Source organism: Pristis pectinata, chromosome 25 (genome assembly GCF_009764475.1).
Source record: "Pristis pectinata isolate sPriPec2 chromosome 25, sPriPec2.1.pri, whole genome shotgun sequence".
Taxonomy (NCBI): Eukaryota; Metazoa; Chordata; class Chondrichthyes; order Rhinopristiformes; family Pristidae; genus Pristis; species Pristis pectinata.
The window spans coordinates 21097984-21124494 of NC_067429.1; the positions used below are offsets into that span (position 1 = coordinate 21097984).

Consider the following 26511-nt stretch of genomic DNA (forward strand, 5'->3'; position numbering starts at 1 on the left):
TTAAAGTAACCCGAAAGCTCATCCTTAATAATGGACTGTAACATTTTGCCAACTACTGAAGTCAGGCTAACTGGCCTATAATTTCCTGTCTTTTGTCTCCCTCCCTTCTTAAAGAGTGGAATGACATTTGCGATTTTCCAGTCCTCCAGAACATTTCTTGACTCCAGAGATTCTTGAAAGATCACTACTAATGCCTCCACAATCTCTACCTTCTTTCAGAACCCTGGGGTGTAGTCCATCCGGCCCAGGTGACTTATCTTCCTTCAGACCTTTCAGTTTCCCAAGCAACTTCTCCTTAGTAATAGCAACTACACTCACTTCTGCCCCCTAACTCTCTCAAATTTCTGGCATGTTGCTGGTGTCTTCCACGGTGAAGACTGACAGAAAATACTTATTTAGTTTGTCCGCCATTTCTTTATTCCCCATTACTCCCTCTCCACCGTCATTTTCCAGCAGTCCGATGTCCATTCTTCCCTCTCTTTCATTCTTAATATATTTGAAAAATCTTTTGGTATTCTCTTTTATATTATTGGCTAGCTTACCTTCATATTTCATCTTTTCTCCCCTTATTGCCTTTTTAGTTGCCTTCTGTTGGTTTTTAAAAGCTTCCCAATCCTCTAGCTTGCCACTAATTTTTGCAACATTGTATGCCCTCTCTTTTGCTTTTATGCTGTCTTTGACTTCCCTTATCAGCCATAGTTGCCTCGTCCTCCCTTTAGAGTGCTCTAATTCTTTGGGATGAACTGATCCTGCATCTTCCGAATTACTCCCAGAATCTCCTGCTATTGCTGCTCTACCGTCATCCCTGCTAGGGTTCCCTTCCGATAAACTCTGGCCAGATCCTCTCTCGTGCCTCTGTAGTTATCTTTACTCAACTGTAATACTGATATGTCTGATTTTAGCTTCTCCCTCTCAAACTGCAGGGTGAATTCTATCATATTATGATTACTGTATCCAAAGGGTTCCTTTACCTTAGGCTCCCTAATCAAATCTGGTTCATTTCACAACACCAAATCCGGAATTGCCTTTTCCCTAGTGGACTCGACCACGAGCTGCTCTAAAAAGCCATCTTGTAGGCATTCTACAAATTCCTCTTGGAATCCAGTACCAATCTGATTTTCCCAATCTACCTGCATATTGAAATCTCCCATGACCACCGTAATATTGCCCTTTTTACGTGCCTTTTCTATCTCCTTTTGTAATTTGTACTCCACATCCTGGCTACTATTCAGAGGCCTGTATATAATTCCCATCAGGGTCTTTTTACCCTCGCAGTTTCTTAACTCTACCCACAAGGATTCTACATCTTCTGATCCAAGGTCACTTTTGCTAAGGATTTGATTTCATTTTTTTTTAAACCAGAGCTTCCCTACTCCCTCTGCCCACCTGCCTGTCGTTTCGATAGGATGTGTATCCTTGGATGTTTAGCTCCCAGCTGTGATCTTCTTTCAACTACGACTCTGTGATGCCCACAACGTCATATCTGCCAACTTAATACCTTTCTACTTAAATACTGCAGATTTTATACTACGTATTTAGTTTGATTATGTCGGTAATTGTAACATAGATTCCAAATATGATTTTTTAAAAGTAAGATATACAAAATGAATAATTAGTATTTGCTTTTGTTTTCAGTTTTTTTCTTCCTCACTGGAAGTTGTTTTTTTACTGGGATAATGTTAAATGAAATCAGCAGGTTTCCTGCACCCTGTCCATTGGCCCATTCTTCATTATCGGAATCCAGAGATTGATAATAATATAAAGATGGTTTGTGAATGTACAGATTTGCACATTTGAAAACTGTAGGTTAACTGAGTGGGACATAATCTGTGACCTTAACTCTATTGTACATTAACTTTGACTTCTGGGTTTTGGCTTTTCAGAGTGCACAGTGGGCATGAGATGCAACTGGGCAATGCAGTTTCACCAGTATTTAATGGGGCAGCGCGCAAATATAATTTGAGGTGTTCAGCATGGATAATTGACAAGGAGTAAGAGAAGTCTCAGATTCAAGACCACCACTGGAATTACTGTGAAGTATCATCAGGAGAGGGAGAGCCTTGCATCTGTGGCTCTCATGAGAAGATACAGATGGGGCAGGTGTAGAGTTGTGCAACATGTTCTTAGGTACAATGTGGGACTTAACCAGATCAGGAAACATGAATTAACCTCCCACCCTTTTCACTCTGTTTTGCCAGGTGTCTTCCATTACTTTATTCCTCATGCCTTCACTCTCCATGGATTTCATTCAACCCATTGTGACCATGCCAGTTGAAAAAGGCCTAGCCTTGCAGGTCATTCCTCCACAAATACACACCCAAGCACAGTTTAAAAGTGCTGAGGATTTTGCCTGCACTCTTTCAGGCAGTGAGTTCCTAGTCCCTACCACCCTCAGATTAAAGAAATATCCTCATCATCCCTCTAATCCTTACACAAGCTACTTTAAATGAATACCCTCTGGGTTTTCACCCCTTGACTAAGACAAAAAGATCATCATATTTACTCCTTCTAGTTCCCTCATAATTTTATACCCCTTAGTAATGTTTTTTTCCAGCCTCCTCTATACCAAAGAAAACAGCCGCAACCAATCTAATCAATCCAGTTCGCTAAATATTTCCTGTTCTGGCAACATCATTGAAAATCTCCTCTACATACTCTCCAATCTAATCATGTCTTTCCAGTAATGCAATAAGAACCGTATGCAGTACTCAAGCGGTGACCTGGCAAGTGATGTGTCTATTATATCCTATGCTTCGGCTGATAGAAGAAAGCATCCCAAATGGCTTTCCAGTCACCTTATTGACTTATTCTCCTACTTTTAAAGATCTGTGGATAGACACCCTAAATGCATTACCTTATACTTCCCTGTACTGAATCCCATTTGCCAATTTTCTGATTAGATCATCCATAACTTCATGCAGTCTAAAGCTTTCCTCTTCACAGAGAGCCACGTGGCCATTTTGTATCATCTACAAACTTCTTTATCATGCCTTTTACATTTAAACATGAATCATTAATGTATCCATATAAAACTGGGGCCTAAGTATTGAGTCCTGTGGAACTCAGCTGATAACAGTTGTCTGATCGGAACCATTAACCTTAGCCTCCTATAACTGAGTCAGATTTGGATTCAATTTGCCATTCTCCCGGGAGTCTCATGGGCTTTAACTTTTCCAGTAAGTCTGCCATTTCATTTTCTTTTATCTACCCACCACTGCCACTCACTACAGGCCTTCTGCAATGTGATGCATCTGATCCATAGTTATGCTACTAATGCTTTCCAGCCTTATGCTTCAGTCACATACAAACCTACATCCTTGGCCATCGGAAGAGAAAAGAGTGCAAAATCTAAAGAAAAGATAGAGGACTGGTGGTGGCATATCACATCAGTTGAGCTAAGAAATGCAGAGGGGTATGCCCTGGAGTTGGTGGCCATTCAGTTCCCTTCTCAGTTAGAGCAAGGAGGTTGGTAGGTGGGTAATAACAATTACAAATAACTCTCTGATACACACATGATGACCTTTATTCATCTGTGACTGAGCAAGATGACTTCTAAGTTGTGGCTTTACCATGAATAAATGATATCCTTTTGTTTTCCATGACCTTCATGCATGCAAGAATGTCCATGAGGGCAGTACCAATGTGTAACTCTTTCCTTCAGAGGTTGCACCATCAGGGTATAACAGGTCACACATCAAGCCAAATGCATGCATTTTAGTGGGTTCTATTGGATTGCTGGATTATCACTGAGCAGTTTCTCGTGGCAGGGACAATTGTAGAAAATCCTGTTGAATATACTGCCCTCTAAATTATGTTCACCTGGACATATGCTGAATTTAGACAACTATCATTGAGAAAGAGAATGTTAATTTAATCATTAGTATCATTTTTATTAGTATGCGTGATTGCTAATGCCCTTCGATTTATTTCCTCCTAATTGTCAGAGCATGATGGGGACTTCTTTTGTCAAAAGTGCAAAGGGTAGTTGAGTGGTTAAGGTTCTGCTCCATGCAAAGGGATGTGAGAAGTAGGGATGGGATGCTTTCCGTCCAAGTGTTGGGAGTGGAGAGCAACTTTTCATTTGATATGTCTCACACTACATGGTAAAGGGACATTTTTGGTATCCTGGTCAAGAATGTAAGTTGTTGATCCATTGATGGATGCCCTATCTTGTTTCATACTTATGATGACTATGTTCTGACTGGTTCTCAGGGGAACAATCCCATTGGTCCCATTCTCTCTCTCTTTATTTCCCTTTACCCCTGCATCTTATTCTCCCTCAACCATACTCACATACTCCTCATATGATTCCTTTTTGCTATTAGCCTACACAAAGGGGTTATTACAGTTGTCATTTAGTCTACTGGCATACATTTGGGATGTGGGAGGAAAGTGGAGTACCCAGAGGAAGCCCATGTGATCACGGAAATTACGTGCAAACTGCACAGGCAGCACCTCAGATGAGTATCAAAGAATGCAAAATTCAGGAATTTAGTGCAGAAGAGGAAGGGGATACTGCTGTCTAACTTAAATCTGAATGGCAAGGATAAAATAATTTAAAAAACAGGTCAGAGATTTGATTTTTTTTGGTTTTGCATTGATTGGGAGATTTTCTAATGCCTTCTTCTATTCAATTTTCACCCATCCATTATTTCAAATACCCTACCACCCTCTCTCCCTTCCACCCTTTCCCCACCAAACACTCCACCCCCCCCACCCCCCCACCACCACCACCACCAAAACTTTCTCGGCTGAAATCTTGGTAGCATCCTGTTCCTTGGTAAAGGCTGATACAAAGTAATCATTTAGTTTTCCAGCTATATCTGCTGCCATTATGCATAGATTATCTTCATTTTACCTAATGGGCTCACCATTCAATCTTTCCACCGGAAAAGCATATTTAAGAATCTAGTGATTTTCATACACTTCTCGTACTCCCTCCTTGCTTGTCTTATTTTCACTTTCATTTCCCTGTTAAGGTTACTGCATTCAACCAGGTTCTCAGTGCAACAATTCATTCTCTCTGTGCCATCCAAGGAGTCTAAAACTGGTTTAGAATCATAGTGTCATACATTACAGAAACAGTCCTTTTGAACCACCAAGTCCACAGCAATCACCCATTCGTGCTGTTTACATTAATCCCATTTTATTCCCCACATTCCCATCAACTTTCCTTAGATTCTGCCACTCATCCATACGCTTGGGGCAATTTACGGTGAGCAATTAAGCTGTCAACTCGCACGTCTTTGGGATGTGGGAGGAAACTGGAGCCCCTGGGGGAAACCCATGTGGTCATGGGGAAAACATGCAAACTTGGCCCAAGTGGAGATCGAATGTGGTTGAATCACGAGGCAGCAGCTCCATGAACTGCACCACTGTGCCACCCACAACCCCTTTGTGAGCATGTGCTGAGCCTGATCCAGAAATACCTGTTGCTGAAAACCTCTAATAGCTTTAACTATCCAAATTTGGTTTCACTTCTTCCTGCTTCTTGTTCGTTATAGTTACAGATTCCATTAGTGAGATCTGCACTGCTCCAGAAACTAGGAGCCTGGATATTTTGATTTAATGTGTGGTGCACAACCATGATGCTTTGAAATACGTCAGATGGTTTATATGGTAACTACAGAAGTGACAAATCTGCAGTATTTATAGGCTAGTTTGGGCTTTCCCTTAACTATTTCTTCAATTCAGTCTTCAGTTGCTTTCACATAATTGGGCAGACCTTCTGATTCTTGCCCCAGTGCAGCTCGCCCCTTTATTCTTCCATCGTGTAGTCCGCAAACACCTGTGGTATCTCACCTACCAGCCTCTGTCTCACCCTTCCTCGAACTGCTACCTACTGGCTATCTTTCCTCTTCCTTCTGAGTCTTGGTGCAGGGTCTCGACCCAAAACATCGACTTGCACCTTTTGCCTCCACAGATGCTGCTTGACCTGCTGAGTTTTTCCAGCGTTCTGGTTCTTGCTCCAGATTCCAGCATCTGCAATCTCTTTTGTCTTCTTATACCACAAGCAAATAGGGTTGGTATGCAGTCCAAGTGCAGATCATTAAGATTCAGTGCAGCATTCTTCAAACAAAATGGATAACAACGTAACTTCTGTTTGGTCGAAATGTATTGCTGGCCTGGAGTTTCTAAGATGAAGAAAATAAGAAAAAATTCTTCCAAGTGATTTTTTGATTTTTATGAGTTAAAACCAAACCCTTTAACCCCTGGATGTAGGATGTTTTGTGTAGCACTTGTGAACTATTGGCCAAGATGAAATTTTGTGATTTTTGTCTTGAATTGGGTATTTAGAATCATAGTAAAAGCCTGGTTATCTGGCACTTCACTAACCAGCACACTTCATTAACTAGCACTTCAGAGCCGACATCAGGACAGTGATGAGGGAGCTGCTGGGTCAACATTTGACAAACTGGCACCTGTTGTCTGGCATGTGCCAGATGATCAAACTTTTACTGTAATTGATGCAAAATCTCAATGCTTACTTTGTTGCTTGTGGAACCCTGGTTTATATTCTCTGCTGTGTTGCTGCTGAGCTTCTGTGGTTTGAAGGGCACAGTATCCAGGCCTTTGTTATTGAGTTGACTTCTAATGTTGGAAAATAAATTAATTGTGATTTGTGTCAGCTAGGTTTTGATGACCAAGGGGACATCCTGCACTTCAATCTCCATCTTCTGGTATTCTTTTCCAGGATTTGATTCTTGAGAACAGTTTCTTTAATGCCTTTTATTGTTATGCTACTCTTTAAAAAATGTAAAAAGATATCAGCACATTTCTAGATAACATTCAATAGTTGTTTAAGGGGTTGGCTTTTCAATGAAGAAACTATAAGCAAGAGCTCCACAGACAGTAAGAACCAAATTCAAATCCTCAGAACTTTCCAAGGAGCAAACCAAGTTAAGCATTTGGAAAATCATGTTCTACATATTCTACATCCATTCTAATGGCCAAAGAGAAGCTTTTGAGCCATTGGGGTGTTTCTTGTTCTCTTCATTTATCTCTCTTGGTCTGCATCATCAATTGAGCTTTTATTGGGCCACCCACAACCCATTTGTGCAATACTTTAATTGTATCTTTTTTAATCTTTCTCAAGCCTGCACTGTTCCCCTTTTGTATTAAACATGGTATTCACAATTTACAAATGAAAATCACCAATGATGTTCAGTGCGTTATGTATCTTCAGGGACCACAGAAGGGGAGTCTTTAAATTACCACTGGAAGGTCTTCGGGAGTGAAGGCAGCCAAAGAACCATTGTGACAGTCACACATCAACTAGTCAAATCTGTAGTGGTCTTCTGGCACAGGAAACAACTACTGAGAAAGTGAAAGAGTGCAAAACCAATCATATTGTTTGGCTGTCAGAATATAAAATAGTGAAGTGAAAAGCTCTCAACATACACTTTGAACAGACATTGACCAATATCTGTTTCAATCAGTGGCAAGTAATTGATCCAACCACATCATTTGGTAGAGTAACTGAGTTTGGAAGAAAGTGACTATTTAAGAGCCTAAAGAAACAGACTCCTCACCTTCCTCTGCCTTTCACTGAAACCAGAGAGTAAACAAAACAAATTCACACTAGGTTTCCAACTGTCCCCTCTATGCTGAAAAGATTCAGAAAGACTCCGATTAAGGGCATTGTTGTTCACACATCACACACACATTTCCAACTTTCCTTTTGGAAATTAGAAGGAGGTTAAGAAAGGAATTTCCTCTTGCAAGTAAAAATAAAATTCCATGCCACCTGATGGGAGAAGTAGGTAAATGTTCCTTGAACATGGATATCAAAGGAGGAAAGGGATGGGAAGAAAGTGGAGTAGGAGGAATGAAGACTAAATCAACAGCACCCTCGTGTGGTAAGAGTTACCTTGGGCACATACTGTGATGATCCTAACTACTACAACTAGTTTGCTGGAGACACAACACACTGCAGATGCTGGAATCTGGAGCAAAAAATGAGCTGCTGGAGGAACTCAGCAGGTCAGGAGTCCAGATCCTAACCCTAACCCTAACCCTAAGGGTCTCAACCTGAAACGTCAACTGTCCACTTCCCTGCACAGATGCTGCCTGACCCACTAAGTTCCTCCAGCAGCTCATTTGTTACAACTAATTTGCTTCTAGCTTCTGTGTTGGAAACCTATACATGTTACCTTGAAACCATCCATAGATGTGGGTATAAAATGGTTTGAAAACTAGTTTAAACTGAAGGAAGACTTGAACCAGAGGAATGTTTGATAAGGATTAGGTTGAAGGGTTGCCGTGGGTCGATGGAAATGTCGATTTGATGTGACAGATCAGTTGTGATCTTATTAAATGACAGAGCAGGCTAAAGCAGCCAATGTCTAATTCACATGCTTGTATGGTTTCAGAAATATTAGATTACTGGGAATCATTCAGCTGGGAAAAAATGGAAAAACTGGAAAGCTGAGATTGTTTGAACACATTTTTATTCAGGAAAGGACAACTCAGACTGAAAAAGTAATCACATCAATAAGCAATCATAGGAATATTATTTATTATCAAGGTGATGTCTTCACCCCATCCCATCATGTTTCAGCAAATCTTCACAATGTTCAAGCATGCAAGGAAAAATTATTAACTGTACAATTTCAACAGAGCTTGTCCAAATATCGAACAATTCTAAATTAACCTTTGTAAAAAGGCATATTTTGTTTTTATATCATTTTTCCTTCACTGATACGAACAGTCTAAAAGTATTAAATCCAGAATGAAATCTTGACATAGAAGAAACATTCCTGCCTTATCTATAATCCAATAAATCGAAGAAATTATGATAGTTCAATCAAAATATTGATGTATCAAAGCATGGATAATTAAAAATGTGGGATAGATCATCAAAGCAATTTAGATGAATGGAATCAATGGCAAAATTGAGCGCTGTTAGTATGTGCAAAATAAAACACACACAAAAGATTGCTGCATCTTCACTAGTAATTATTGCTATTAAAAGATAGTATTTCACGGTTAAAATACTTGAAAGAAAAAGGAACTGCATTTCTTTTGAGTCCAGCCACTTATATAAAACATTAATCAGTGTATTTATTTGAAAGAAGCCTTTTAAATCTGAAGGATAGAGCCTTCAAAAGCGTTTAATAATGAAATGATTGCTAACTACTCAGAATCATACATGTTGATAAAGGTGGGGTGGGGGGGGGGGGCTGGAATTCGACCCATTCCAAAACAGGCAGAAGAGGATTGGCTAGCTTGGGAAACCAGACCTTCACCTTTTGAGAATATACTGCTTTCAATTTCAATGGAAATTTGGGAGCATCCAGGAACCCACCCTGAAGAGGCAAGTCCCTAATTACAATGGGTAAATAAAGTTCTGTTCCCTTGGAAGGCATTTACATTTGGTACTGGTTCACCAGGTTTGTAAGGATAAAGCATATGATTCCACAGTTAAGTTCTCTTTATAGAACTACTTGTTGACCAGGAGGAATAGGAGTGCTTTGTCCCACTCCCCTCATCAATCTTATGCTGTGATCATCCCCCAACCCCAATATCCAAAAACTTGCATTGTTTACTGATCTTACTCCAAATTGGCAATCCCAACTCCCCACTAATGTGCAGTACTTGCTGGTTTACTTTTCTCTTCCAATTGTTAATCCAACTCGGTCTCTCTTCTCCGCACACCAACCTACAATAATTCCCGTTTCTGCCTCCCCTCTGCTGATACCTGGTTTGACTCCCCCTCCCCCTCCCTCCACCACCAACCTTTGATGTTTTCTGATCCCAACACCTACCCCCATCCAAACTCCCTCACAATGGGAAGCCCAATACTAACCTAATCCCTCCCCAACCCTATCACCCAGCACACTGACTCAAACTGTATACTTCTGTTTGCTGAACACAGAGACCAATGGTCCCCTGTTACGGCCTTCTGCAGATAGCCTTCCTGCTGTCAATCTGGCTGCTTGACAGGTAGGAAACAGAACAAAATATTTTTAAAAATCCTTGTTATTTAATTCAACAGAACTACCATCTCCTGACTTTCTAGTTTGCTCCCGCAACCCTGCCCCACCAGAAATACACACCACACCATCACATCCACACCCTACAAGTATTGGGGCCTAGGAAACCCCATATTAACTCATGTAAAAAAAATAATTAATACTTTGCAGCTTTGCAGTAATTACATTTGTGCATTGGAATGTAATTTAATAAATTTGAGATGAAGGGGTTTGTAATGTGACAGCGACAGCTTTTCGTATTGTTATTTGCAGCTGCAGCAGTATTATTACAGAATTGGGATCAGAATGGGCAATGACATTTTTAATGTGACAAATGAAACAAGCAGTGCATGTTTCATATTTCACTGGTATTCTTGTAAAACTTTGGGATCTTTGGGTAAAGAGTACAAAGTTGTACTTTTGTCTTTTTAAACATAGGGATGTCAGTCATATTTCTATATGAAGTTACCATGACAACAATGTTGCTTCATGTAGCCCCAACAACTGGGATGATATTATGTTTTGACAATTGTACAACTTTGAAATTCACTCCTCCCTCTTGGCTATTGAGCAGACTTTCATTAATTCACAAAGAAAAATAAGTAGGATAACACTGAATGCTTCTGTTCTTTCTTAAGCTGCAATTTGCTAACAGTTATGTCCGGAATCAGTTTGGAGTCCTTTAGGATGGCATTGGTATTTCATCATAGACATCCTTGCCTGTCTTCTCTTCAAACGTAGGTTCCACTTCATCTCCATCCAACTTCATAAAAGAATAAAAGCATTGTTACTTCACTGCATTTCTGAATGTGTGTAAATCCCACCAGCTTAGTGATGGGAATGTGGAGATAGATAAATTGGAAACAGAAAATGAAATCAGTATAGGAAGGATGGCGGGAAGAAGTATATTGCCCCTGGCTGTGAAAATCAGGACTCTGTGAACAACATATCTCCAGATATAGACACAAGAAAATATAGGAAGGGAAGAATAGATGGGAAGATGCATTAGACCCTTTGCACATGCAAGTAATAGGCCAAAAACTCATGTGAGGACCATCTCCAGTATTGGTTTGCCCTAAGGCTACCAGAATTTATTGTACTCAGGAAAATATTATCTACTTGCAGCTTAACAGATATGTAGGACAACAATGAATGCTTCTGTTGTTTCTTAAGCTGCAAAATTTGCTAACAGTTGTGCCTTAAATGAGTTTGAAGTCCTTGCCTTTCTTCAAATGTAAAGGCATAGTTAAAGATTCTCATCAAAAAGACATTATCTACTTATATTTACCTAAATACAGAGCTAGGAGGAATATAAAACAGTACAGCACAGGAATAGACCCTTCAGCCCACAATGGCTGTGCTGAACATAAAATTAAATATCTTCTGCTTGTACATTATCCATATCCCTCCATTCCCTGAATATTCATGTGTCTATCTAACCTCCTCTTAAAAGCCTCTATCTTATCTGCTTCCACCTCCACCCTTGGCAGCCTGTTCCAAGTACCTACCATTCTCTGCTCTAAAAATTTTTATAACTAACGATCAGAAACATTGGAAAAAAAAAGGTAAGAACACTCAATTTTTTAATGCCTTATTCTTGTTTTCCTTGAACTGAGTAGTCCTGATGCAGGGTCTTGACCTAAAACATCGACAATTCCTTCCCCGCCCCCCACAGATGCTGCTGGACTCACTGAGTTCCTCCGGCAGATTGTTTGATGTACCAGATTCCAGCATCTGCAGTCTCTTGTTTCTCCTGAGTACTTTAATACTTGAAAAGATCTTAAAGGCGGTTGGGAACACTACACATGTCTATATCCCAAAATACCTTTACTATAGAGTTCAACTCAATTTAAAATTTACAGAAGAAAAGTTCTGAAATATCTCTTACTCAAGCATTTGGATACTTACACATTTCATCTCTAATGGTGAGAAGATCTTGGTAAGCACAAACATTCTGAGGGGGACGGTAAGAATAAGAACGAAGGGGAAAGCCAATGAAAAAGCAGATTTATTGACTGCCCACAGAATCGCAATGCAGATTAACTGAATCAAAGTAAAGATGTGCATACGACGGGTACGGACCTAGGTAAAAAAACAGAGAAACATTCGAATTGGAATGGTGCAAACATTTTACATTCAGTCTTGAAAGAAATGATTAAGAACAAAAAGATATCCCTTACTTTTCACCTAGTCCATACTTGTTGGCATTGGTAAGTTGCCCACTCTTGCTGCTGGTCCACAGAGTAAGAGAGACTCATTTTCTGCTTATCTACTGCTGTCAACTTAGAGTTGAATGAGGTCTCAATCTGTATGGGTGGGCTCTACACAATGGTAGGTCATTGTGCAATTTAATGCTTTTACAAGAGTGGGACTGAATATGCTCTGCCTTCAAAACAGCTGAAAATTCAACCATCAAGGACAAAAACGTTTTCAATGCTGCTGAAAGACCCCGACATTCAGAAATATGTTTAAAAAATTGTAGAATTTTTTAAAAAATAAAACTCAACTGGAATGCTGAACACTTCCAAATAATTTAAAACATTAAAGCAAGCACAAACAATTATACAGTCGTAACTTGTTTGTTCTCTCTTTCCTTCCCTGCAGACATTCATCCTCATTCAAATACATGGGCTTGCAGATCTATAGACAGGATCCCAGAACGGTGTCGCAGTGTAAATGTCAGGGAATTTCAGTAAGGTCCTGCTCTGCTGTTTCATGCAGAATCCAGAGGCAGAATGTTCCCAGGGAATTTCTGAATGTTTGAGACATCTGGAACCATTTAAAACCTGACAGCTTTATCAGATGTCAAAAGCTTTCAGTGCAGTTTTGGGGACAGGTCCTCTCCACTGCATTGAATGTGGTCTTGCCACTGCTGTGGAACACCCAGCTAGCCTTTGGACTGCTTTGTGCCAACAAGGTAGGCCCTTCGCATTCAGATCTGTTAAGCTAGACCAAAAGGTGACAGTGGGCATCAATTGTAGGCAGCAAACTTGTGGCAGTGAAATCTGGGCTAATATGTAATTCAAGCCAGATCATGCATAGGAATTGAAATAAAGAGAGAGAAAGAACATGAAATTTAAAAAAAGAAATAGAGATTTAAAAAAATATATTTAGTTACTTTTTCAAAATCTATTATTTCAATCAGAAGGAATGAAGTTCATAACATACTAAGCTTAATTTTCAGTGTTGGAGAGGTTTGTTCATAATAATCAAAATATTAAAGCATTAAAAATTTAGTTACAGTGGAATGGATATGCCCTTTTCACAATGCATTTATTGAATATCTATCACATCCCTAATTTATTGCCATTCCCCATGTGTTTCAATTATGTGTTTCTCGGTAAGATGCTTTTAGCCCAACATCTTAGGACAACTTGGATTGCAACATCCTAATTTCTGCATTTAATTGCATAGAGCAGTTGTTGTCTAATGTACACTTTAATACTAATAAGCATTGAAGGTATTAGCGTTATTTCGAGAAAATTCTGGCCCATTGTGACCAGTCACAAGCCAACTTAATACAAGTACTTACTTTACGTATGTAGGCAAGGTCTGGGTGATACTTAGGTGGGATCAACAGTAGTAGTAAACGATCAAACAACTGGATTCCATTCAAAGATGTCACTCCCATGTACAAGAAGATTCCAAACAGGACAGCAAGTGGGATATTCCGCAAAATGTTTCCAATCAAAATAGACAGGCCTGGAAAATTAATCCATTTACAAAATTGAGATTCCATATATAGCCATGATATATACTTATTTCCCTAAATATCTCAGATCTGGTATTGTTTTTACAGTTTCCATTGAAGAGTCAGGTAATGGAGCTTACTTCAGATATAATATACATTCACGGCTCAGTCATTTGAAAGTAACCTTTGCAATGGGAATCTTATTTTTTTATTCCTACATGGAATGTGTGCCACCAACTAGACCAATAAAAATAGTGCTTGTTGGGCCATTTCAGAGGATAGTTAAGACTTAACCACGTTGATGGGTCTGGGGTCGCAACTAGGTCCACAATAGATAAAGACAACAGATTTCCTTTAATGAGCGATAGTAGTCAGCTAGGTGTGATTTTGCAACAACCTAGTAGTTTAGTTGTCAATGCTTTCCAACAAAAAGCAGAACAAATCCAATCCAATGAAGTACTGCCTGATCAGCCTACTCTCAATCATCAGCAGTGTAATAGAAGGTATCATCCACAATACTGTAAAGTAGCACTTATGCAAAAACAACCTGCACACCATGTCCAATTTGGGTTTTGCTAAAACCACTGGGCTCCAGATCTCATCACAGTCTTGGTCCAAAAACATGGATCAAAGAACTGGATTTCAGAGATAATGTCAGGGTTTCTGCCCATAACGTCAAGGCAGCATTTGACCAAGTGTGACATCATGGAGTCTTGACGAAACAGAAGTCAATGAGCAGCAGAGGGAAAATGCTCAATTAATTAGAGTCATAATTTTCCCAAAGGGTCTTTGACCTGAAACATTAACCCTGTTTCTCTTTCCTTAGATCCTGCCTGACCTGCTGAATGTTTTCAGTGTTTTCTATGTCTGTCTTGCACAAACATTGATAGTTGTGATTGTTGGAAATTAATCATCCCAGCCCCAGAATGTCACTGCAGCAATTCCTTAAGGCAGATTCATGGGCCCATCTTCCTCTAGCTGTTTCAACGGTGACTTTTGTTCTGTTATAAGGTTGTTCACTGCTGTTCAGTTCCATCTGCTCCTCAGAAAATGAAGCACTCCATGACTACATGCAATGAGATCTAGTCTTGGCTGATAAGTCACATGGAACATTTGAGCCACAGAAGTGCCAGTTCCAACTTCCCTCGATGTTCAATGGCAAGAATCTCCAACCAGCAATAACCTGGGTTTGGCTACCGTTGACTGGAAAGTCAAATGGACCAGCTGTGTATCACCATATCACATAATTACAGAATGGTTATAGTATGGATGAAGGGCATTCGGGTAACTAAGTCTCTCTTCCCTTAGACCTGCAAATGCTTTCCCTTTAGATACTTTTCCAGATCCTTTAGGAAGGATACAATTGAATCTGCCTCCACTGCTATCCCAACAGTGCCTTCCAGGTCCTAACCACTCACTGCATTGAGAACTCAGCCAGGATACTTTGGTTACAAGAGCAGGTCAGAAGTGACTCTCCTTCTAACACCCCAAAGCCATTACAAAGCACATGTCAGCAGCATGATGGGATACTTTCAATTTGCCAACTCCAACAACATAAGTATCCAGCTTAATTGTACCTCATCCATCCTTAAATATTCATTCTCTGCATCATTGGTGCACTGTGGCTGCTCTGAGTGGTATCTACAAAATACACTGCAGTTACTTGCCAAGGTTACTCTGATATCCCCCAAATCCACATCCTCTGTCACCAAGAAGGACAGGGTTTCCAGTGCATGTTCCCTTCCAAGTCACACATCATCCTGACTTGAAAATATAATGTTCCTGTTGGACTGAAATCCTGAAACACCCTATCCAATTGCATTGTGGTGGTACCTTCACCGCAAGGGCTACGCGGTTCAAGAGGTGATTTTCCAACCCTTCCATTCTTACTCACCGATTAGAATGGCAACAGCAAATGCAGTTATTCTCTGCTCCTTAACTTCTTGAATCTGGGGCTTGTGGCCCGGTGGAACAGATTTGCTCATCACGGTAAGGGCATTGCAGTGAGTGATGGTCCTCACAGTTGTAGCACTGAGCCAAGGCACTCCAAAGATGGAACTGATCCCACCCATTATCGCAATCAGCAACAAATCCAAATGGAATCCAGAACCTTTCACCATTTTCCGATCTGGCTTACTAACAATGAGACTGATAGGAACAAAGAACAGATGAGACCAATGAAGTCATGATTCACTCCACTGTTTTCTTTTTATAGCAATTTTAACATAGGAAAGAATTCCCTGGGCCAAAGATAGATCCTGAGAGACAGTGAAAAGGGTTCAAATGCTTCTTCAAAGAAGTTAGTTTGGAGAACTCCTTATGCAGTGAGAGGAAAGTGATGGAAAGCTTTAGTGAGCAAATTCCACACAGTGGGACTTGGATTACTGAAGGCCATTAATTCCTAAAATGGGAAGTGGAGGGTGGTTGAGGTGAGGATGCAAGCTGTTGCAAAAAGGACGGAGGCAAAGGAGTGGAGATTCCTGGGATGGACATTTCTAAAACCTTAGGAGTTTATAGTGTGTGGAGAGTGGGAGGTCAGTCACAAAACATTAACCCTTTCCACAAGTACTGCTGGACCTGCTGAGTGTTTCTTGCAGTTTCTGTTTTTAGTTCTGATATCCTGCATCTGCAGTTGTTTTGATTTTCATTTACAAGAGACTGTTGGAAGGGTTACTCTGGAGATATCAAAGGGGTGGACAAGAGAATGCAAATTTACTGTAGTAATGAGGAATAGGTAGATAACAGTATGTTCTTCTTTGGTTACAAACTTCAGTTTCAATTACCAATCAGCAAAATCAGTATTGCCGAATAAATAATACCGTTAACATTCTGACTTCCACAGGTGATAAGGAGGATGGGCAATACTCACAAAACAAACCTTAAAGTATACAGAAATTTGGAAGTAAACTTAATGGCACTTCCTTCAGCCAGAGAAGACCCCTCAATTAACTTGAGCCAGTATTTTAAGCTGTGACTTAATATTACTTTCCAGCATCTCAGGCCTCAGATATTTTTATTAAAAGACTTACGTTGTGATCTGAGATTCCATGAAGATAAGAATAAAAATTAGAATGGCTGGAATAACTGAGGCAGGTATCATCCAATAAGGCATATCAGTAAGAGGGTGGATAAACCAAGTTCTGTTATTGTAGTTTGTCACCTGAAGACCATCTGGAACATAGAGTTTCTATAATGAAAAGAATTAGATTGAGTGTAAATAGCTTTGTGTAAACTAAACATGCTAACCAACATTATTGACTATATTTTAGGCTTAGTCACATGAATAGCTGCTCAGCGCAAAAACTGACACCACGTTCAACAGACCATATCACATTACTGAACTATTCACATGGGTACGGATTCCCCTTGCATCATGCGATGTGAGGGTGTTCACCTATAGAGATCCACATACTCTGCTACATCAGCGGTTTTAGGAGCCCAAAGAGGTGACCCAGATCAGGAGGCTTGGAGAAGCTAGTTCACATCTGAGGTATTAAGGAAGTTATAAAATTTAAAGGACTTCTTGGTTTGCCTGGACAAATTATGAACTGTGTTAACATGTCAAGTTGTTTCATTACAGCAGACACAAATTGTCTAATTTATCTGATCATTCAGATTAACTTTAACCATATACAGTAAAACTCCAATAGGCTGGTATGTTCGGGACTTTGATGGTACCAGATTGGTAAATTTTCCAGTCTATTAAATTACTACCCCAATACGTATTTAATTCTTTTTTTGATGTTACACAGTATTGTAATAGATTTCCCAGTGAACCAGGTAGGAGTAAAAGGAGTGCAGGAAATTAGACCCTGGTCAGTTGGAAGGAAGTGTGGAACTGGGGCCCTGGCAGGTTGGAAGGCAATGTAGGGATCTGGCCCTCACTGAGTCAGATGGGAGTGCAGGAACTGGGGCCTGAGTGAGTGAAAGGGTGCATTGGAACCCAGGCCCTTGCGAGTCAGAAGAGGGGTGGGTGGGAGGAGAGCAACAGACATAACCTGATGAGCCAGGTGCTGGGCGACTGGGATTTCCGAATAGTCAGATAGTGGATTGTCAAAGTTTTTGTGCACTCACATAAATGGAGTTGACAGTACATTTTCCCAGGTTCATACGAGGAAATGATGGAGAGTCACTGAGATCATGAGTACTGATAAGCTCTTAACTGCTAATTCAGCTGGGAGAATTCCAATATTAAGACCATTTACTTTTGAAGGTATTAGAAATCTAGTCAAGAAGGCACTAGCCACCTGCAACAGATGTACCATCCCCAGTGTCACCAATTGTCTTCAATCATCATCAATATCAGAGTTTTGCCAATGTTCCGGCTATCTGAAGTTATTACAGAATGTAGCTAGGTTTCAATCACTGACTGACCTATGTGTCCTTTGGGAGATGACCTGACCTCAGAATAATCTTGCTTACTCTATCCCTGCTCCCCACAACAACCACCTCTCCACAACCCACCACCCCATCTAAGCAAGAGAATCTTCTTGAAACGGATGATTATCAGTGAGTCTATTAACCTGGGTGTAGGTGTCCTTAATGAAGAAATCTACTAGCACCATGGTAAAGATGGCAATGGGAACTCCAAAATCACCAATTACACGCCGGATCTAAAAAAAGGAAAAGAGAACTGTGTTCATCATAAGGCCTATAACAAATGATAAAATGCCAGGCTAAACTTGCAGTTACCTAAGTGGAGCTCTGGATATTTTGGGTGTGGATGTGGGATTTACTCAGTAAAAGTTTCCTAATGAACTATTAAGGAATTGGCATAAGGGTGGTCTTTACTAAGTATCAGTTCTTTACAGGGTGTCCCTGGGTTACGAAGGACACTGCTACATATGAACAAGCTCCCACAATATTATTAAATTCAGAGTACAATGTACATTCATAGGTTTGCTCCTACAAACAGCAGGACTGGTTTCCTCTCTCTCCACTTTTGGTAATTGTCCTTTCTTATCAGTCTTATATGTTTTCGATGCCATTCATTACAATACCGTGGAGGGATGGTTACCATATCAAGTGATTTTTGTGTATTTCCTGACTTATGGATGTATGTAAGAACATTATCCTGCGATGCCCTATATGTATTTCACAAAAGATGTGGTGGGCAGGGTGGTAGCAGTTAATGAATGATTTGGTATTGTTAGGAAGTTGTGGGCATGCTATGTTGGCACCGGAAGCAGGGCAACACTTGCGGGCTGCCCCCAGAACACTCCACGCAAAAGATCCATTTCACTGTGTGTTTCAATGTACATGTGACTAATAAATTTATCTTATTGGTTTATTATTGGCACCTGTACTGATATACAGTGATAAGCTTTTGTTTGTGTGCCATCCAGGCAAATCATGCCACACATAAGTACATTGAAATAGTAAAAAGAAAAACAGAATGCAAAATATAGTGTTGCATTTACAGAGAAAGTGCAATTCAGGTGGACAAATAAAGTGCAAGGGCTACGATGTGGTAGATTGGGAGATCAAGACTTCATCCTTTAGCATATGAGAAGTCCATTCAAGAGTCTGATAACAGCAGAATAGAAGCTGTCCTTGAGCCTGGTAGTACGTGCTCTCAAACTTTTGTATCAGCAGCCCGACAGGAGAGGGGAGGAGAGAGAATAATCAGGGTGGGAAGGGTTGGCTGCTTTCCCAAGGGAGTGCAAAGTGTCAATGGATCCAATGGAGGGGAGGCTAGTTTGTATGACGGACTGGGCTATTTACACAACTCTCTGCAGTTTCTTGTGGTCTTGGGCAGAGCAGTTTCCATACCAAGCTGTGATGCACCCGGAAAGGATGCTTTCTATGGCTCACTGGACATATCGAATTTTCTTAGCCTTCTGAGGAAGTAGAGAGCTTGGTGACCTGAATCTTGATTCTGTCAATGGGAAGCAAAACTACCAGATAGCAAAGTTCTCATCATCTGCTATTGGAGCACGTGATATTTCTAATACTTTTATAATCATGTCAGTTAAATAAATGACTGAGGGGAAATATAGTGCTCAAGCTTCATAATAATCCATTCTAATTAATTATGGCTGAAATTACAGTGTGAATGATCTTTTATTCCCAATTTCTTCAATGAAGATCCAATTTGTTCAATGAAGATTCCATATGGTGAAACTATTAAAATACAACTTCTCTAATTCAATAGACACATTATAAAAATTAAAAACAAAATCTGTTTTAATTGAATCAGAGAGGATTATATAGCTTGATGGGATTGGGGAGGTGTGGAAGACTGATTAAGCAAAAAAGATTTTGAACATCTGGTTTGGTTGGGAAGGACCAGCGAGGCTCACAAGAAGAGAAATGGTTGAAGCAGGTACAATAACAATCAAAAGACATTTGGATAAGTATATGGATAGGAAAGGTTTAGAGGGATATGGACCAAACACAGGCAAATGGGATGAGCTTGGTGGGCACCATGGTCAGCATGGACGTGTTGGGCCAAAGGGCCTGTTTCCCTGCTGTATGACTCTTTCACTCTGTGACTCTATCTGTCTAAGTTCGAAGTTGTGATGGACATCAGGGCCTGAAGGGATGGCTTAGGTTAGGAAGTCTAGAGAAAGTGATTGTGTATGAAGAACCAAAGAAATTACAAAATTTAAAAGATTTTTCAGTTAATATGGATGAAATTTGTAAGCATGTTAACACATATCATTTGAGCAAATATGATTAGTCTAGTTTTCCTGACTATTTGAACAAACATTGAACATATAAACACAAACAGTCCCTTAGAAATTTATAGCATGTTCAAAAAGGAGCAGGTTACCATTTACAACAGTAGAATTACTCACGGTTCCTGGAAGAAATTGACTGGTTTTCAACTGTCTCAGGAAAATGGCAATAAAGAAGGTTCCGAACATAAGCACAAGGGACAGAAGAGCTGTATTGGGTTGAGGATACTTTTCGGACTTTATCATTGCTTCAGTCACATTTGTGTTGTAATGCACAGTCAAAGGATGGGCTTTAAAAATCTGTTTTTTAAAAAAGCAGCAATGAGTGACAAAGAGCTACTTCCATTTAGTATATATCTTCTGAATGAAAAGTCACTAATTCAATCATTTGTCCATCAACCACTGGGAAAAGGATGGATAAGTCAATCAGGAAGGAGAATGTTTCCTGAAACTTACCTTCACTTGAAACTTATCATTTTTTAAACTGTCCACCCTTATTGATTCTGTTGAAACAATTTAAATCAACCATTGCAGTCGTCTCACATTCAACACTCCAGTGATATCCTGTTCTATAGTGGTATCTTTATGAAGAAAGGATAGACCAAGGAGATGAATTATCGCCCTGTTTAATGACATTTATAATGATCAATTCATTTTAAGAGATGACAGAAGTTTGTTGAGGATTGGTCAATTAATATAAGTAAGTTGGCAGGTCTGATTGCAACTTGAAGTAGGATTGGGTGTGTGGAGTCCAAAAGATTAGCAACCTGTACTGACCTTGGCAACATGAGTCCAGGGAGCTGGGATTTCACTTCATGCCACTGGACAATTTTGTTGGTGAGCGTGGGGAGCGGAGGGGGGGGGGTGGTGGTTGGTGAGGAGGGGTGAGTAAAATCAAGCAAAATGACATCTCCTTTAGAACCTTTTCTGTATTCACTAGGTCGTCTGGAGACAGAGCCAAAATTAAAAATAAAACACCTGGGCTTTGATGATGCCGGGATTTATGTAAAATAGGACCACAGTGGTTTCTAGGGAATGCCCTTTTTACTGTGCAGAAGTGCAGGCTAAAATCATAGCTGGTGGGACAGCATCTGATGAGTTGACATGGACCAGCTCTAACTCCTCATCTGTAGGTAAACCTGGTTTCTGTTGGATGGACCTAGTTAAAATCACCTTTTTATATTTCATACAATGTTATTCCTAGTTATTAAAAATTACAACAAAGATAAATCACATAGTATTCTTCAATTACTGTTGCATCTTAATTCTTATTTGCTTGGGTTGTTCTTATTCTGTACATGGATAAACTTATTAAATCATTTCATCTTTAATTCCTTACTGCTTTTACAATGCAGTAATCAGAAGCAAGATCTGCTTTCAGTTCCCTGAAGATCATAAATACCATCTAATTATGTGCACCACCCAAGTCTCTTGCCAAACTGCTGCTCGTTGTTCAGAGTTCAGAAGTACATCTAATCTGCGCAGTGGCTGTCCTTTCCATCTAGTTATTGAGCTTATATCCACGATAATATTTACATCCTACAGTGCAGACAATATCTAGTTCCTCCCTGCTTTCCATCATTAATGGATCCTGTGACAATGTCACTCCAACAACACTCTATTACTGTTATTCTCACGCACTTTGTTAATGTTATTCATAGGCTTACTCTCAGGCCACTCTCTGATTTTTTTTGATTTTTCGTTGGTCTCCCTCTGTTGTTGTGCCTCTTAGACTCACTGTTGTCTCACACAATCGAGTTTGTTTATACATACCTTAAATAGTTTGTTGAAGGTTTCATAGATGAAAATGAGGGAGATTAAGATGGAGAATATTTCCTGTGTAAATCGAGAAATGAATCGAACCAGGAAGCTGCCTTCAAAGGCAACAAGAAGAATGACGATAATAATCATCCATAATCCGACCCAAATCCGACCGGCCAAGTAATTTACGCCAATATATTCACAGAACTGTAAGAGAAGGATAATGCTAAAGTTTTATTTGAAATTTTGCTTAGCAGTAGCCCCTTGTATTCCACACAGGGAAAATCCATATTTTACCACTTGGAGATCTATGGTAATACTCTGTGTTCCATTCAACTCCGTAGTGTAAGGTCACTATGTTTTAGAACTTCTCTCATTAACAATTCCGAAGTTCTGTTATGTTTTTACATTCTGCTTTCATGTTATGATGATCTCGGAGTAACATATCATCTATTGATCATAACATCTATTAAGTTCAGTGACTTTTTGAAGTATCATTCCCTCGTAACACAGCTTTGTAGCAACAAATTTGTTAGCAACGTTTCTTTAGTACTTATAGTTAATGCAAATGTGTTCAAATTCTGCTCATGTGGCAAAGATTTTGATATTTAAGTATTCATTGTGCTCAGCTGGTGCTTGTAAAAATAAAGCAACATTACTTGACAGAGCTGTGGCTGATATCCATTACATTCTGTCAGGAGCTCCAGATGTGCATATTATCCACACTGTGCAACAATGCAAGCCATGATGAAGTTCAAAGTTGAACCTTAGTAACTGGAGCTTCCAATGGATTATTGGCCCAACCACATGGTTGGTGGGAATCTTATACTAGCAAATAAATGAACCAAGTAAGTAATAGTCTCCTATGAAATGTACAGCATTGGATAGCAGACATTGCATAATACAGAGGGTTCAACATGGTTGTGATATTCAAATCTTTTTAAAAACTGGGCTTGAATGTCACAGAAATAAAAATTCTTAGACTTACATTAAAATAGGCTTCTTCAAACACTAACAGTGGACCTGAGAAACCCAAAATAAGCAGGGGCTGAGCACCAATTAGGCAGAAGATAAATCCTTGAATTGCTGTGGAGACAATCAGTTCCGAAACACCCATGTTACCCCTCGTCTTCTCCTCTAGAAACAAGATTGAGAGCAGTTAGGCAGAGGAACATTGAGGGCACAGAAAGCATAGTCTCATCGCCCAACATCTGAGGAAAGGACCAACATTAGTGCTCTTCACAGATGAATCAACTTTCCTTATGTGCCATACTTGGTTCCATTCCCCCAGTCAGCATTCAGTTTGTAGAGTTTGGGAAACAATTTTTGCAATTTTTAAAAATAAAATTCATCCCATTTTTTAAAATGTTTAACCTCAACATTCTTTCATATTGATTGCTGGGATGATGGAATTTTTTGATAAAAGATTAAACGGACTAGGGTTATACTTGCTTGAATTCAGAACAGTAAGAGGTGATTTCATTGAAGATACAAAATTCTTAAAGGGTTTGACAAAGTAGACACGGGAGAATGTTTCCCTAGGCTGGAGTGTCTAGATCTAGGGATCACAGTCTCAAATAAGGGGCTGGCTATTCAGGACAGGGATTAGAAGTAGTGTCCGGAATCTTTAGAAGTGTCCACCCAAGAAGATTGTGGAGATTCATGCACTGAATGTATTCAAGACAAAAGATTGATATATTTTTAGGTATTAAAGGGAAACAAGATATGAGGTTAGTGCAGGAAAGTGGTACAGAGGTAAAAGATCACCCTGGTCTTACTGAATGGCAGAGAATGAGAGACTGAATGGCCTTTTGCTGCTTTTCTTCCTCATGGTCTTGTGTTCTTATTTCAATTAATTGGAACAAATAATTACTGAAATTCAACAAGATTAATTTACGTAGCAAAGTTAAGCTTGTCAAGCCCTTTAAGAGTATAGAGTATTTTATGAGACTAGATATCTCAGTGTACTAGCTATAATTGGGTATCACTAGTCTATGTGTTACTTCAGTTTCTCGTGGGTTGCGCTTTGTGCTGTGTTAAATTGAGAAACTGTGGTCAAGGGTCATAGTCACAGGGAACTTAAAATGAACAAAAGTAGAAGGAAAAAGTACTATTAAGTGATGTCAAGCTTTTAACAAAACTAGAAGGAAGAGACGTTCAAGGTAGATGAAAAGAAAACCAATGCACTCAGATTCAAGATTGGTGTTTAAGTCCTTGATGCACTTAGACTTTATGGTAAGTTCAGACATGTGGAAAAGAAATGAGTCCAGCAAAAACAAACAGGAAATGTTGATGTTCCATTTGAGATTCTGCTCAGTGGTTGCATCTACCTTGTTGCACCAAGACTGTTCATATTTTACTACTTTGAGATCCTTTGTGATACCTAATTGCATTTGACTTTGCAGTGCAAACTATTTATGCTTTAGGGGATTCTGGACTTCTTTTCTCATTAATACTTTTGAAGTTCTTTTTTCTTTTAACTCTGGCAATACTCTACCTTCACATAGTTACTTGAATGTGATAATTCAAACCACTTTTATTAAGGGGGTTGGTTATCAGTTGAATACATCACCAGCAGATGCTTTAAGTAGAGCACTTTAAGAAAATACATTGACTTTCATGATTGTATGTGTTTTTTAAATATTTAATAAATGAAAAGTAATTCTCATCATATCTTCATACCAAGGAGACCTCCAAAGGTGATGGCAGGAGTCAAGGCAGCAAAATAAATGAAGATAATTGCAGCCAAACATTGAGTATTCAGGGCATCCTTAATGTCACTCAGATATTTGGGATAGCGACGCTTGATATCTCGGATCACACCTCCAAATGGTCTCCCAGTTCTTTTGAGAGGATCATCATCATCAGTAGGTGCTGGTCTGCTTTGAACTGGAATGATAGAAACATTGTCATCCACTGAATTGGACATAATACCTAAGTGAACTTGCTCCTGAGGTTATTTTCATGAGCTCTTGAGATCAACAGTAATTTTAGAACTGCTCTTGTTCTGGTTTAGTTTTAATGGGAATTTGATCCTAGCCCTCTGTCTCTCAATTTATCTATCACGTTTGACAGGTTGCTTATAAAATTATTTCCAAGTTCCCTAGTAAGAACTCACATTACCTGTCTCGTACACACCTCAGTCATATTGATGGCTATGTCCACCAGCTCATTATTCACAGATAGAAAATCACCATCCTGTTATTCACACCTCCTGATACTGACAACTTTTTGCCCATCTCAAGCTAAAAGCAATTTTATAATCTCTTTCTTCTTCTACTTTTTCTACATTTGTACCATCATTTATTTCCCATTGTTTGCAGAGCTCAATATCTATTTCACCCAATTTTCGTGCTAAACTGCAAATCTGTTGCTTACATTGTCTATAACCTACAGTGCCTGCTAGTCACTATTAAATGCCTGATATTGTCTTCACTGCCAATACCAGTTTCCATTATCTTTCATCTCTGCCACCAACACAAGAGCATGAAAGAATAGCTTTGCCTCCAGTTGCTAAAGCAGTCTCAAGATCATTTTGTGCTGTGAAAATTTAATTCTCATGCATAAAGCTGTTGTGACTTCCCATGTCCATTACTGAAGGAGCCTGGCACATGTTAATGTAGTGTGCTGTCAAAGTAATCAATACACCTCGAGTAAGTTTTATTAAAGTCGGTGTGGTGAAGGTGATGCCAAAGCAGCACTTTCAAAATTGAGTGAACATTGGTCATAATTGTATCCAAACTTAAAACTTAAATTTGTTCCACGACAGAGTGGAATTATATAGTACAAAACAAAAACAGAGAATAAATGATCCTCTAGTCAGTCCATCCAGCCTGACCAGCATCAATGCTTTGTGTGTCCATCATGACATAGTCAGATATTAGTGACGAATATCATCACCTCAATGCATTTCTAATCTATTCAATTGTTCATCCATGAGTCATATAGAAAATACAAACAATATCAAACTTGTCTGGAATTTAAGTACTGCCTTCATCTTCTAATTTGCATTTTGTCACCATAAAATGCACAATTTTTCTGTGCCAATCTCACTTTTGGATACATTACTCTGTCTAGCTGGTCACCTTGTCGATATTCCAAGTATTCATTGAAAAGAAATCCATAGAATGAAGAAGAAAAATATGCATGTTTTTGCTACAACAGTGTAATTTCATAAGTTACACTCCAGGAACATTTACCTCCTGTGTGTCTGGCGCAAGGGCTGTGTTTTGGGCGTTTCAGTGTTACAGTGTATTATGCTGGGGATGGGGCATTATATTTACGTAAAGAGAATAGTGAAGATGGGCCATTCTTCTTAAAGTATTGAATGTTGAGAGGCAATTTAAAAAGCTTCTCACAATCAGAATAGGTTTGACAAATAAAGAGAAACATTTTACATTGGTAG

The 26511-nt window shown here is 39.4% G+C and overlaps 1 protein-coding gene across 2 annotated transcripts in view; it reads right to left on the reverse strand.

The window, feature by feature from the left end:
- Positions 1-8433: 8433 nt before the first annotated feature.
- LOC127582854 (anion exchange protein 2-like) overlaps positions 8434-26511 on the reverse strand; it is a 52322-nt gene continuing 34244 nt past the window's right edge. For both annotated transcript variants that reach the window (XM_052038421.1, XM_052038423.1), the window contains 10 exons: positions 24789-24995; positions 23095-23243; positions 22119-22313; positions 20466-20645; positions 18189-18278; positions 16695-16852; positions 15560-15813; positions 13507-13676; positions 11883-12056; positions 8434-10737 (listed from right to left, as the gene is read on the reverse strand). In XM_052038421.1, coding sequence (XP_051894381.1) covers positions 10657-10737; positions 11883-12056; positions 13507-13676; positions 15560-15813; positions 16695-16852; positions 18189-18278; positions 20466-20645; positions 22119-22313; positions 23095-23243; positions 24789-24995 — 1658 coding nt within the window. In that variant the 3' untranslated portion in view covers positions 8434-10656. The remainder of the gene's footprint in view (positions 10738-11882; positions 12057-13506; positions 13677-15559; positions 15814-16694; positions 16853-18188; positions 18279-20465; positions 20646-22118; positions 22314-23094; positions 23244-24788; positions 24996-26511) is intronic.